The sequence below is a fragment of the Candoia aspera genome, chromosome 7 (assembly GCF_035149785.1).
Source record: "Candoia aspera isolate rCanAsp1 chromosome 7, rCanAsp1.hap2, whole genome shotgun sequence".
Classification (NCBI taxonomy): Eukaryota; Metazoa; Chordata; class Lepidosauria; order Squamata; family Boidae; genus Candoia; species Candoia aspera.
Genome location: NC_086159.1, coordinates 68705198 through 68720595, shown reverse-complemented (window position 1 = coordinate 68720595; position 15398 = coordinate 68705198). Strand labels below are relative to the sequence as shown.

Sequence of the window (15398 nt, the reverse complement as noted above, 5' to 3'; positions counted from 1 at the left end):
AATAATTGATTGGGAATTAGTACCTAGAAAAAGTATCTCTTTTCCCTATTAAAATCAGATTTTCAGGACAGATGTTGTGCTTCCTAATGGATTAGTTTCTACTGCTACTAAGCACTATAGCATGGAACTATTTTATAGTTGTGGAAAATGGAAGGTATATAAATGGAACCCAATGCTGTCTCCCCTTTTCAAAATTCTGTGAATGGAATAATGGGAAGGCTTATAAAGGACTCAGGTGGAAGCACATTCATATGTTGTGTTTCTGATTCAAAACCATCTTGGAATGGTCCTGTGGACTGTAAGGGTAATGTAAAAGACCATGAGGCTTATTTTAAGCTACGATATGGCTCCGGAAAATCGACTTTTTAAACTCCTGGGGCCTCCAGATGTTTTGAATGCTAATTCCTATTAATGGCAAGGGATTGTGGGAATTACAGCCCAAACATCTGGAAGGCATCAGTTGCCTCTTTAGATTCTAGAGTATTCCAGGACAAAAGAACTTGGCTTTTTAAGCTCAGTTCAAAAATGACTTTTATTTTATGTCTAAATAAATATTTCACAATTATAAATATCTAATTAATTCATCTTCATTGCAGCTCCCCTATACATTTAAGTAAATATCTGAGGACAAGGAAGGGCAGAGAACAAGGAAGAGCAAATGCTGAAAGCAGCATCACACCAATGAGACACAAATCCCACCAGTTCTGTTTGTGCATTGTGATGCTGCACACATAAAGGAAAAAGGGGCCTTGTGTCACAACATGATGATACTTCTTCAATCATTTTGATAAACTATGATATTTGAGGAAAGCTAGACTTCAACGTACCTCAGATTTAAAAGGCTACTTTACAGCTTAGATGTATGCACACAATGTTGTTACTTCTACGTAGCTTAAATGCTTGACTTTATAGAATTGGAAACTATGTCCCAATGAACCTCAGGTTTCTTTGCTCCCTTGCAAATAAAAAGTGGCCTGACAGGTTATGCCCTTTAACAAAATGGTGAACCCTGAATAAGAAAGCAATAGATTGGGTTGTATTCTGACCAATCAGGGCACCTGTTGAGCACAATTAAGAATTGGAATGATTAAAACATTACACACTTCTTGGAATAATTTTCAGACAGTTATACAGCTGTGCATTAACATTCATGCTTTAAATTTTGTGATACATCTCTCCAATTTCCAATTATGGAGGTATTAGGAAAAATATATTAGGGAGCACTCACAAGACCACCGTGAGGACTACTGTTGGCATCTGTCAGATAGAGTTGCTTGGGTCTACTCTGAGTTGGACACCAGCTATGTAGGTCTTATAGAGTTGACTGAGACAATGTATGGCTTAGTTATCTGGGATAAGTTTAAGCCTGTTGTTCCTGAGGAAGTGGACGGAGCCCCTGGGTCTGTTTGTTTGGCTACTTTTGTTTTATATCCATGCACCTTCTCCTAGTTGGTCAAGGCTTCCTGGAAGGTGACATGCAGTTGGATTCATGTAGTGAATGTACTGTATATCTGAGAGAAGGGGTAGTTCCCCAGCTCTGAAAGAGGCGGTGCTTCACCTTCTGCCCGAGAAGCCCTTGCTGGATCCAACTTATCTGGAAATTTTTCATCCAGTCTCCAACCTTCCCTATGTAGAAAGGAAGGAAGACGACCTTGATGGAAATATGCAAGAACCGTTATCTAGGCAGAAGGGGCTGAAATATTTTTTAAGTCCAGAGCAATGAGATAACATTTGGAAGATGCTCAGGCAGACACCTCCCCAGTTCACTGGAGTATAAGAAGGGGGAGGAGGTATAGCATAATCTGACTTGCAAGATTCCATTATTATAGCCTATCTTAAGAGTAGTTTTAGCCTTTCTGTGGAGTTGACTTCCTGGTCTAATCTACCAAGTGAGGCTGACAGGGAGGTTGTTGGGGAAGTGGCCGAATCACAGGTTTGAGGGACCTGGAGGAAAAGGATTATCTGGACCCCTTCTAGTTGGGTTTCAGGCCGAGACGTAATACTGAAACAGCACTGGTCCCAATTTCTGACAACTGATGGTGGGCTTGGGATGTGTAAAGAGCCATGGAGATGGCTCTGAGGGAAATATTCAGATGCTGTTACAAAAGCAAAAAAGGCAAACTGTTGATCAAGTTTCACTGTGCCAATCTTTCTATGACTATTTGGAAAAAACCCCCACTAAGCTTATTCCCAGGTAGGTAGATGTCATCCCACGTTCCAGTCCCAAATACATTTCATATTCTTTTTGTTTGTTACAGCTGCAATACCAGCACTACCATATATAATGCAGAAAGAAATAAAATAGAAAAAATAAAATTAAAATGGAATTAAAAGTAATAAGAGCCACAACAACCAAATGACTTCATTCAACATTGCACAATTATTAGCTTTCAAAGGCTGATAAATGATAGCACAAAGCCTGAATGTACAATGAATATTTCTGTCTGCTAACAGATAAAATATATAACAGTCATCCGTGTCTACCAAAGTTCAAGTCCATGAACCATGAAAAACCCCTCCCAAATATTTATAACATTCTACTTGCTCTATCACCTGTTAATCTGCCCTCTGTGTTTAAACTATTTGGCAAAAATCCAACCTTAGTTTTAAAATAGTTTATATGCAACATATTCTATATAATAGGACACCAAAGACCATAACAATTTCCTCAGTATGACTTGATCTCCAAAATCAAAACAGCATCAAGGGGGCAGGATATGTAATTCAAGAGGTTGCTAAACCATCTTGCATGACACCTTTTCAATTAGGAATCTTGTTTGAAAACTAGCCTCAGATATTGTATTTATATCTTGAACAGGTACCAATATACAAATTGTATATTAATAAAAGGAGGCATCTATCAATGTTAGTTTACTATAATGTCACCCCAAATCTCTCTCAAATCAAATATTGACTTGAAATCTACATAGGTGAACTTTATTTTTTCAAATAGATGGTTGAGGACCAAAATCTGACCAAGCATTGACTGACCCTTCTCTGAAGCCCACTTACACATCTGCTGATATACCCAATCCTGATGTTTCAGCAATAAGTGCTTGGCATCAAGGTTGCCTACAGTGCTGAGGAAATTAATGGAGGAATAATTAGCTGGACTGATTCTCCCAACTTTTTATGAAGAGGAACAATAATCACTAAACCCCAATCTTCAGGTAAGATTGGAGTATGATCTGCAGTAGTAAAAAGTGCGGTTATAACATAGGAAACCATCACTTTATGTCTGCTTAAAGCATGTCTAGGAATCAGATTGTTGCCAGGGACATTCTCTGACATAAGCTCTTTAATAATTTGTGGCCATTCTCTAAGAGCTTCCAAATCAAATCTAAAGATTTGAGTGGGGAGGTATTGGCTGCAAAGAAGGACCTAAAATAACTTGCTCAGGTTTTTGATGAGATACACTGTAACAGTATGATTTAGATTCTCTTACACTCAAGCCACTTTCAAATACCTACCAAAACAAGGCTATTTTGTTTGGCCTACATAGATAAATTGTGGCTAGGACTTCTTTTTTCATTGTTAATAACTGGAGTTTTGGAATAAAATAGGAGAAAACAGACAAAAAAGTTTAATTCTCTATAAGATGTAAGTGCTTTTTTAGGAGTGACACACTTTTCAAACCAGTATTTAGAGTTCAAGCTATGGGCACGAGATGTAGAGTGAATCAGGATACTAATTATTGGCTGTAATTTTGAAATCAAGTCATGGAACTCAGTTATAGTGTTCCCTGCTCATCAGAATTCATCTGATCTGTCAAAAGGGTAGGCTGCTATAGTTAAATGTTGGAGTTTAAAAGAATAGAAATTTAAATCTACAGCTCATATTCTAGCTGGTTCTACAATAAATGTATCATGAAAGGAGTATCTCAAAAAGGTTTCTTCAGCATCTGCCCAGCAATTAAATTAGAATTTTCACTTACTTTGTTGTCACCTGGTATAAGATAATGTGTTGCATACCCTTTATCTACAGACTATTCTGGAAGAGGTATCACTCTGTGATGCCCCATGAACATGTTAGTCTTATCATTTTCCATTTAAGATATATTATTTTTCAACCTCAGGAGAAATTTGCTATTCTATTATATATAAAATTTGTGGAAATCTAATATTGAGAAGCAAGAACAAAATCAACAGTCTGCAAGAAAAGCAACTTACCAAGGTTTATCTCTTGAGACTTTTGAAGAAAAGACCATGTGCTGTTTGCTACTGGAGGTAATTAGATTGTCTTTGGGCGTTTTGAATGGCTTTGAGTTGTTGTTAACAGGGTTATGGCCACTGATACAGGATTTCGGTTTCATCTGTATTAGGGATGCCCTGGAATTGCAGGGTGGAGATGCTGGAGATGAGGAAGGTTTACACATTGAACCGTGTCTTCGTTCTACAATAGGAAAGAAATATCAACAGTACTAAATGGATAAAAATAAAGGCAGTTATGGAAGAGAAACTAAAGAAACACAAACACACAGAAAATCGTAAGGCCAAAACATTCTATATCTTGCCAAGCTGTGGAGATATATAATGTTAATATAATTTGGGATGCTTGCCCTGAGAGGGCAACAGATAGTGGAATAGTATTAGTTTCAGATTGGCACTGCCCTAAATTCTCTACATGGCCATTTGTAATAGTGTCCTTGCTTACAGATCCAAGCTCATAGATAAGACTAGAAAACAAAATTTTCTAGTCTTTAGGGACATGAAAAAAGCATAATGCCTCTTCATTTTACATCCCTCAACGTATTATGCAATATGCATGAGTTTTCTATAAATATATAAGCAAATTTACATTCCTCATTAAAACACAGTAATTCTTGTTTTCCATACCAAAGCATAATATGTCTCGTAAGTTTCATTTGTAAATTTTTTATTAAAGACAATACAATAATGGACAAGGGGAAATTTTTAATTGCCTATGAATATATGACAACAATTCTTCAGAATGTAACAGTTTCTTTTTCCAAACAAAAGAACTACTGTAAAATGGCCACCATGAATTATATATGTCCATGGTGCAATCTATGCTTTAATTTAATCACAATCCTATACATGAGAGGGATCAAGTATTGAAGCCAATTAGCTTGTTCATAAATCAATTAAAACCTTTTAAATAGTCTCAAGTATTTTATCCCATTTTTATCAGTGTTATGGTATACAAAGAATGTGCTAGGATCAAAAACTTAAAAATTAATCTTCTCATTTGCTTATGATTTGCTCTACAGTTGCAATCTATTTACATTAATTCTGTTATAGAGAGTAATGACTTATTATAGGAAATGCAACAAGGCAAAGGAAAGCTTTAAGTAATTAAACCTTCATAGACAAGTTAAACCATTTCCCTGATATTTATTAGTTTATATTCACCAATGTTAAGTAGCATGGGCTAATTATACATCAATGGATTATGTAACTGAATTGCATGATCTATTAGTGAATGGTTTAAAAAGGCACACAACTTAAACTGCCAAAAACTGTTTGGTGCTTACTAAATGCTTCAGTGAAGACAAGACATGAAGCATTGCAAATGTTCATTAGAAAAAATTTGGGTTTAAAAAAGGCTAGACCCATTTCATAAGTGGTGAATGGAAGAAGAAACTCATATGAAGCAATAAATTCTTTTTCTTTCTTTCTATCTATCTATCTATCTATCTATCTATCTATCTATCTATCTATCTTTCTTTCTTTACCACCCAACTCGTATTGCAAAAACTCTGGGTGGTTTACAAGCAAATTAAAATAAAAGAAATAAAATATTGTTAAAAAGAGATACAGTATAAAACATAAATACACATTAAATATAAGAAATATAAAATATAAAATCCAAGATGGTGGAACAACGGTGCCATCATTGGCCCCGTCAAGGTGCCAACCACCCCCATGATTGACTATCCCCCCTCCCATCCCAAGTGAGGTGGCACAACCAAGTCTTAACCCCCTTTCAGGAGGCTGGGAGAGTGGAGGCCTGCCTCACCTCTGGGGATAACTTATTCCAGAGGGCAGGGACCAAGGCAGAGAAGGCCCTCTTCCTGGATCCTGCCAATCGACAATCTCTCATGGACAGGGTCCATAACAGGCCCTCTCTGCATGTTAATAAAAATTTTATGCAAATGCTAATAAATATTTTAGATTTATTATTTTATTTATACCATCAAATAGATGCTCCACATTTAATACTAAATTCCTGATCTGGTAACTTCCATATCTATGGACAACTAATGCTTTTTTTATTTCTGCTAACAATACAAGTTGTCCATAACTCAATATCTGTACTGAATTTTTATATATCAGGTAGAAGCATCTAAAACATGCTGCAGTGGTAACTAAACCTGAAACAAATGAACAAGATACATCCCAAAGCATCAAATTATTATTAATCTTTCCTTTTCACTGTTAAAGGCAGTGACCATGTATACAAAATGACTGATTGGAACAAATTACAAGATTGCTATTTCAAGATAATCTTACCGGCCTTAAAATGACAGTACAAAACATCAAGCAATAAAGTAAATTTCTTTTGGAGAGCCACAGGATTCTGAATCAATATTTGAAGTGTAAAAGTGACATTACTAAAGGAAATAACTAAAATAATAGTTTTTAAAGTTATGGTAGATTATTTTGCCACACTAGGGAATTCAGCTATTCATACAACGTGCAGTATATACAGCAAAAAATGTATATACAAGTTAAAATCCTCCTTTAGAATTGGGATCAGCTGTAAAATTAACTCTCAGCTGAGATGGAGTCCCTCCTGTGAAGTGCCCATTTTCAGCAGTTTTTCCACATCCTTGGTGAAAATATATAAAATTATTTGCAAGAAAGGACTACATTTCCATTGCATAAGGGAACAGGCCACAAAGCCAAACCTTATCCTGCTCTGCCCATGTAAGGCTGAATAAACTGAGGACACGTAAGAATGAAGGCACATAGCCATCGTTAGGTATGTTCTGCCACAACCCTTCAGCTCCAGCCAGATAACTACAGCGAGATCAGAACAAATGACTTGTTCCACTGGAGGACATGAAATCTACTGTCAGTACAGTATGACCAAATAGAAAAGGTCTCTGTGTTGCCTAGAAAATGGTGACAAGTTCCTAGCAAACACAAGAACAGAATTTGATTTTCCTTCAGTGATGCTCTCACAGAGCCCAATTTGTTTATAGAGCAGGAATGTCATCCCCTATACTACAGAATTTCAATTTGCAGGATGTGTGCCCTGAAAAAGCTTTTTTGTTCTTGAGTGTTTTTAAAAATTGCATTAAAGCAGCAGAAACACTGCAGATGGTTACAAAATGTGCAACGTTTCTGTAAAAAAACACGGAGCCCTCCTGAAAACAGCAACCTTTGCACCGAATAACGCACAGAAGTATGGCATAATATTGCACAAAACAATGCAGATTAGTGAGGCCTTCCCAACAGCTTTCCCAAAGAGCCAAAAGTACGTTATTTAAAACATTTAACACTACAGACTCGGAGCATGACAGAATCTTGGCTCCAACAGTTTTAGAATATTGTACTTACTAGAAAATGACGGTTTCTCAAACCCACAAATTTGCTTCTCCTCGAATTTTCATCAAGCTTGGAAAGAATCAATTTTGTCTTTTGCAGAGACTGTGAAACATTTTAGTCATGCAAGCATTCCCTTTACCAATCACGAAGTAATGTAAGGTACTATCTTAGTAGTTGGTATGACTCATATATCCAGTTTAAAATGCTCAACAGTTAAAGCAAATGCCAGGCATATTGTAAGATCAAAAAAATAAAAATAAAATCATAAAACAGAATTCAAGTAGTTGGGAAGCGTATAGTTAAGAGGCAGTTTGCTACACAGCCAGGAGTTGTAAACATATTAAGTACTTTCACTTTCTCTGTGACGAAGTCTAGCACACTCTGTTCCCTTCTAACTCAGATTTTAAGTGAAAACAGCACATCTACTAACAACATTACAGCAGAGTTTAAAGACAGAAACCACCAAACAAACAATTATAAAGTCAGCATGTTGGACAATTATTTCATGCTTATTGACAAGAAAATGTTTCTGAGTATCACCTTACAATACTGTAAACAACAGTTATTGACAAGAAAATGGCATGGAGTTTAGCCGTGCCACTTTTGTGCAAATGTCAAAGGGAATGAACTGCCAGCGTTACGAACACTGATCTTTTCTAATAGAAGGCAGTTTGTGGAACTTGCAAACTCCCTGACACGCTGAAATTGCTTTCCTGTTTTTGCAACATACAAGATTATTATCTTCCAAAATATAATGACTAAAAATGCTTAATTTCTACTAGAGGGAGAAATCAGACAGAAGGCATACAATATACATTGCTACACGAAAGGTAAACTAAACAACTTACATGGAAACTCGGTCTGCCAAGTTAACCCAGTTCTAGGACGACCGTAAACAACTGGGACCGCTAGAACACGAAATGATTCACGTTACCGACACTGTCAGAGAATGACAGCAGTTCAATTAGATACTCTGCAAAGGCTGCAAGTGAGGCAGATCCCTGCTTCAACGAACAGCAGATTTGCACTTGCGGCACCAACTGCTCTGACTACACAAAACAAAACACCCGGTTACACACCCTGTCAGCTCAACTGTACAACTAAGACTAAGATGCTTAAGACATATTTAAGGGATGATTTTTGTCTTTTGGAAATACCCTGGATATATTTCTAGAATATTGGCAGAATAAGACAATTCTATGGATGACAAAGCTTGAGATGGCTGAGGATGGCAATCATCCAACAGAACCCTTTTTTATTATTACTATCGTTTTGGAAACGTAATTTTGGAGGTTCACTCAGTTAGATGATATATTGTAGTACGTTAAGTTAGACTAGAAATTCTGTTCACGTACAGTAGATGTTGGAAATCACCACTCCAGATTTTTCAGCTGCTCTTTAACCAGTTGGGACACTTTTGTTTTCTCTAGGGTGCATCACTTTTTCACCATATTACCTTATGCATTCCGTAATTAACAAGAGAGGAGATTTATTCCTGAATTCATACCTGAATTCATATTCATATTCATACTTCATATGCTGCATAAAAATGTATAACTGTCTTATATTAAGGCAGACTGATTCATCAATTTTCCTGATGTCTACTTTTAATTGCTTTATTCTATGTATTATCCACATGTCTTCCGTCTTACAAGCAAAAGACCATATGTATGGTTTGCTCATTTGGCATTGATCAGACCCAGTCCCGCCAAGCTTCAGCAAGGAGACTTACCATGTGCTTTAGGAAGAGACTCCATGAATGTCTCAAAGAGATCGTTCCCAGCCTGACATAATATTTGAGCTGGGGAACCTCAAAGGCTCTCTAGAAGCACTGTGAAAACTGGTGAGATTCTACTTACATTCAGGGCTCACTAACCTGTCTCCCTATGTCACTCATTAAATAGACAACATCTATTAGGGGTAGTAACTTTCTTATAATTGAGAATCCTGATTTAGGGGGTGGTCTTAAATCAGATGGACATCCTCCACAGATACAGGGAGACGCAGTGCTACAACTCAGTTTGAAAGAAATGCTTTGGAACATAAAAGAGCATTAAGGCAGCCCTTGGTCCAGAACTCATAAAAACAGCTATGTCTGTTTCCATGGTCACACAGATGAAGCAGAAGCCTCCCCACTAGGGCTATCATATCTGGGCTTCAACAATCTAGATGACCATTAGATGGCACCAAAAAAAATGTGATAGTTCTACTCCCTGTAACAGCCACATGCTCCTGGTAAACAATGTGGCTGATTTAATGAGCCACAACAGACTCATTAAGAATAAGTCTACTCCCTCTTCTGTGTGAAACTCTTGTGTTATTTGAAGATTGCTGTTAAATCTCACATCAGTCATCTCTTCCATAGACTAAACTACCCAGAGTCTTTAATCACTCCTCATAGAGCCTGGTTAACTGACTAGTCAACATCTTGATAGTATTCTCTGAACTTGCTTTGACTTGTCACTGTCCTTTCTGAACAGTGGTGCTTAAACAGGACACAATACTCCAAGTGGGGTCTGACCAGGGTGGAGTAAAGTAGAACCATTATTTCTTGTGATCTGGATTCTTGCTTCTATTAATGAATAAGTACATCTCATTGGAATGTGTAGTTCTAATACTGGATATATACCATGTGTTACCACCAAATAATAAATAAACAGAGATAGTATACTAGTGGCTGGCAATGAGAATTTTACAAAAATGGATTGCAGTAGAATGCTTAAAGTTAAGGACCACAGGCGCTTGAGAAGTTCCTTTTACAAAAAGTTTAGATTCCTCTATTTTTCACAACTCACCATTAAAAACAGCACTCCAAATATTCACTATTTTGGGTGAGTGTATTTGGATTGACACATCTGAAAAAAGAACTGTGCAGGAAACAGTAGAGGCAGAAGAGTTAAAGCCTACAGAAGCAGACATCAAGAAACTCAATTTCACTACCTTGCTAGAGAGAGAGGCAAAGAGATATAGAATCTGCCATTTCTGTTTTTCTGGAAAGGCTCAAGAACTCATGACTGATTAAACTTATCAAGAGTGAAACAAAGAGGCAACAGTTCTAGCAGTATTAACTCCCACTACCTTTCCTTGGTCAGTTCAGAATACTGGCAAAGGAAAGGACTGTTTCAAAGCCACTGAGGGCTTCATGGAGATTGACAAAGACAGCTTAAGCACCACCCAGCTTTGCACCTACCGTTCATAGTTAAGTCTCTAACATTTAGATTTCCACACCTTTGCTTATTATGCCACCTCGTCCTCTTCAGCTACTGTTCAATTTTCAGTTCTATTGTAAATGACCTCAGCCTTCAATCTGCAGGTAGATTTCCTCCTTTCCCAACCCTCTTTTCCTAGTTTGTTTCCCAGTACCTTCCATTTATTTATTTTGCCTTTTTTGAAGTCAGGGCTCCGTGGAAGGGCATGACTTCACATTCAAGTTTTCCATCAAAGAGCTTCAGAAGGTATATCTGCTAAACAAGGTATGTTGAGTCACCACGGTCACAATTTCTCACTGCAGACTTACAAACCTTGGGGCTCAAATAAGAGCCTTCTCCTGATCTAGAGCAGTCAGTTCCGTAACACCCTCTGAAGGAAAATAATTTCTCTATCCTCCTATTTAGGATTAAATAAAATCTCCCATGCAGACTGGCATTTTCTGGTGGTCTCCCATACATACACTAACCAAGTCCAACCTCTGATAGGTACTACCATTTACTAATCTCCAGTTCTGTAAAAAGCACTCAGGTCCATTTATGTAACAGCAGGCAGGAAGAGAAATATTGGCAATAGAAGAGAATACATGTAGCTCAGGGTTGAATTTGGAGTCCCTGGTGCTGAGATTGGTTGAGAAAGAGAAATATTAATTTAGAGCAGTCGCTTGTATGTCCACTCTGATCTCCAAGAATGAGCAAATGCTTGAATGGAGTTGATTATCTCAACTGAGATGGAAATAGGGTATTTATTTATGTATACACATATAAACACAAACGCCTATGTGTGTCTGCATACACATGCATGCGCACACACTCATGTTTATCATGAATACTAGATAAGATTCAAAAATTTGGAAAGTCTGCCATTATTTGATCTGTTTGCTTTATTACTCTTTAAAACTGCATTTGTAAATTGAGAAGGGGAATTCATTGTTTGGTCAGATTTGTTTCCTATGTGACATTTATTAGGAAAACTCATGATTAACTTGTAGGAGAAGCTTCCAAGTGGGACTGTAAGAATTATGCTCACAGGAAAAAAAGCATTTTGTTATTAATGCTTTATTTCAGAAGAGACCTTACAAGTCCAGAAAAAAGCAAGTTCAGGAGGGACAATCTTAATGTAGAAGCTCCCCCTACTGGATACAACAGGGCCACCAAACAGCCTAAAATTACAGAAAGTTATGAAAAGTGGTCAAATTTAAAAAGTACACTTTTCAAATTATAGGAAATATGGATATTGTCTTGCCACTAATACAATCACCCACCCATCACATTATTAAAAGTCTCACTGATTTGGGAAGCCAAACCAACCTATTTCTTGTTTCCGCATTCATGTTTTAGAACGGTGTTTCTCAACCTGGGCAGCTTGAACATGTATGGACTTCAGCTTCCAGAATTCTGAAAATTGTTCCAATTGATCAATTCACTCCTTATGAGTGGCATTTTAGTTTCCTATAATAGGGCTTTACTTCCCACTTTGAGAAAGAAGTAACGGTGTTTGAAAATTTGGGGGGCAAAGGGGTGCATTTTGTTTACTCGAGCAAAGTTTTAAAATTCTGTGCTAGGAACTGGGGTCTCTGCTCTTCCCATGGGATTTTAGCCTTGGAATCCTACCAGACTAAAATCCCGTTTATGCCTAAATATATATACCCCAACGTCATTTCTTCAGGTGGAAATGGCAGGAACTGCTGTAAGAGAAGCAACTCATCAAAACATCTTTAACTTTGGCTTAGGCTGTGGCCCACAAGTCCTAGGAGAGTTAAAAAATGCTTTCTGGAACAAACGTTGGTGGACCTGTCATTTAAGACATGGGCCAGAGTCACCCACAGCACTTATGGGCACTCTATGAAGATTCTTGGCTATCTCCCCCCATAGGTGCAAAGGAATGTGTAAAGGAGTGTGCTATTGATTGTGAAAGTCACACAGATCAAAGTGCTGCACTAGGCAGCTAGGTGCCATTGTGGTTTCCTTTAATTAAGAATTTCCATTGCTGTGAAAAGCTACCTGTTAACTCTGAATCCACCATTAAGAAGGGCTTTAGCTCAACTATGAATGCAGTTGATGCCATCAGCAATACTTGAAGGGAGATTTCTAAATGGTCCTTATAACATTCACTTCTGCCCACGTGGCACAAACATGACCAAGGATCTCATTCACTATTTGCTTCACTGTTTAATTTCTGCAGAAGCCTTGAGAAAAATTCTACCACCTCTCTTGCAAAGTAAAATGCACCTGATTATTACAAAATTGCTTTCCTGTTGTCGTCATCCAAAGAAAAAATAGTAAAGGCTTTAGCCAGCTTTGCCTGGTCTGCAGCCAAGAGAAATTTGTCCATGCTGGTAACTAGGTCCATAAGAAAATATGAGCTGTGCTCATTATAGCTTTCACTTCTTTAACTTGGTAAACTTGCTGTTATTTTATTTGTTATCTTAATCTCAGTCCTGTATTCTTTTTAATTTCATTACTCTCTAATTTTGTTTTGGTACAGTTGTAATAGAAATTATTCAACCCCCATTGCAAATCAGGTTGATTGTCAAAACATACAGACTTTCAGCTGTTTGCAATGAACAAGTCAAACAAAAGCAATTGAAATAGCTCAACACAACAAATGCTTCAAGTGGTGTCCCCAAATTCAACTGAAAATGGAACTTCGGCCCCTTGAAGATGTGTGGACTTCAAGTCCCAGAATTCCCCAGCCAGTCCATATATCTTTAAGTGGCCAAGGTTGAGAAACCCTGGCCTAGACTAGTCCCTGCAGTTTTCTTGGCAAGATTTCAGAGGTGATTTGCCCTTGCCTGCTTCCTAGGTCTGAGGCAGAGTGCCTGGCCCAAGGTCACCCAGCTGGCTTCGTGCCTACAACAGGACTAGAATTCACCGTCTCCCAGGTTCTTGCCCGATGCCTTAACCACTACACTAAGCTTGGTATCATGGATATGGGTGTGGGGGAGATGGGCGGTGATAAAAATATGATTGACAGATAGATAGATAGATAGATAGATAGATAGATAGATAGATAGATAGATAGATAGATAGATAATCAATCTTGCTAGTAATACAATAACTTACAACTTTCAATAGTCTTTAGGAAGGAGAACAGCCTGTTTTTTTGTTCCAGCACTCACATTTCAGGATCTATAAAGAATGTATTTTTAAAAATCATACAGAGAAGATGTATGTATATATTATTAACAGTGATTTTTTTTTCTCCCATGTTACGAACCTTGGACTTGGAATCTGTCTTGCAGGCCCACTAAGTAAGATACGGCATTACCTAGTTATTCTCCACATGCTTCAAACATAAAAAGCGGTTTTCTTTTCCAAACTTAAACGAAATGAATAATGAGAACAGCACATGCGGGCTTACAAATTTTTACCGTACAGTCTTGAACAGCTGTAAAAACACACCAAAAAAATCAAAATTACAAGGCTTAGAAAACAAGCTGGACATTGGTTTTCTATATGCCTGAAATCTGCAAAATATTTTTTTAGAACTAATTTCAGGACAAAAAAAGATAAGCGCACTTTCATTTTAATTAAGATACAGTACTGTACATTCAGATTCCTATTAATTAGAAAAGTACAACTTTCATTTTCAAGAAAAATGAGAAAGTTTTGGACAAGGGATAGAGAAAACCAAGGTGAAATCAAAGTGGCTTGTTTTAGAATTTCAGAAGGTCTGCTAAAATGTCAGTTCGTTGTTTCAAGGTATAAAATATTTCCAGCAAGAAGGCTATAAAGACCTATATGATTTTCCCACAAAGTCAGAGAGACTCCCTTGTCAAAATTTAAGGAATTATCTGTGTTCCTAACTGAATATACTAGAATACCCACTGGAGCCCCCAAATTGGGGGAAGAGTAAGGGGGGAATGTAAAAGGATAACGTCTCATTTGAGTCAAATTCAACACCAGGTGCTTCCATCTAGTTTTGTTGGCAATAATTTGGTCTGTCTTTGTCTTCTTTCAGGACGCTTTTTGATTTCCAAGCCTAGTGTACTCACTAATCTCTCAATAAGTATAAAACAGTAATACTGGAAATCCTACAGGGAGGGAGGGAGGGAGGGAGGGGTAAGAACGAGGGAAGGAGGAGGATTCGGCAGAAAAATCAGTTCTTACAATCTGTGAAAGCTTTGAAGACCCAAATTAATCTCTGGATTAAGAAAACCAAGAGAGATATTTTTTTTCCAAGATTGCCAAAACGTGAAGACGAAAGCAGATGCCTTCAGAAAATGTATTCTGTGAGCTGCTTCCATGATATCAAGTCCCCTGAATAAAGGCCTTTTCACAGTGGGGTCCTCCAATCCTTGTTGGAGACATTCCACTGTGAATCCTGAGGCAAGGCGTCTCTTGGAGGATCAGACCAGAACCCTGTAACCCTCTGGGTAGAGTCCACGGCTTTCAGACTTAGGGCACTGTATTGAAAGTGTGTTCCATAAATAGAACAGGGTCGGAAGAAAAACAGTATTTTATTTGATATAATTTAAATTTGATTGAATGTAGTTTATTAAATAGATGAATACTCCCTATGTATTTTATCATTTTCCTCTTCTACCTTTGGAGGAAGGTTTTGTTTTAGAAGGCTACAGTGTATATACCCTTACTCTGCAGGAAACTAGATCCCGTGTTGTAAAGACATCTGGCCCTGGAAGGAGATAGAAAGTTCTGAAGAAGATATGAGTGA

At 37.6% G+C, this 15398-nt stretch overlaps 1 protein-coding gene across 3 annotated transcripts in view; it reads right to left on the bottom strand.

Annotated features, from left to right (window-relative positions):
• Window positions 1–15398, bottom strand: part of ATXN7L1 (ataxin 7 like 1) — an 85716-nt gene that overhangs the window by 26430 nt on the left and 43888 nt on the right. For 2 of the 3 annotated variants that reach the window (XM_063308032.1, XM_063308031.1), the window contains one exon: window positions 4170–4392. In XM_063308032.1, coding sequence (XP_063164102.1) covers window positions 4170–4392 — 223 coding nt within the window. Of the gene's footprint in view, window positions 1–4169; window positions 4393–7526; window positions 7772–15398 lie in introns of those variants that run through there. The other variant, XM_063308033.1, reaches the window with a different exon arrangement.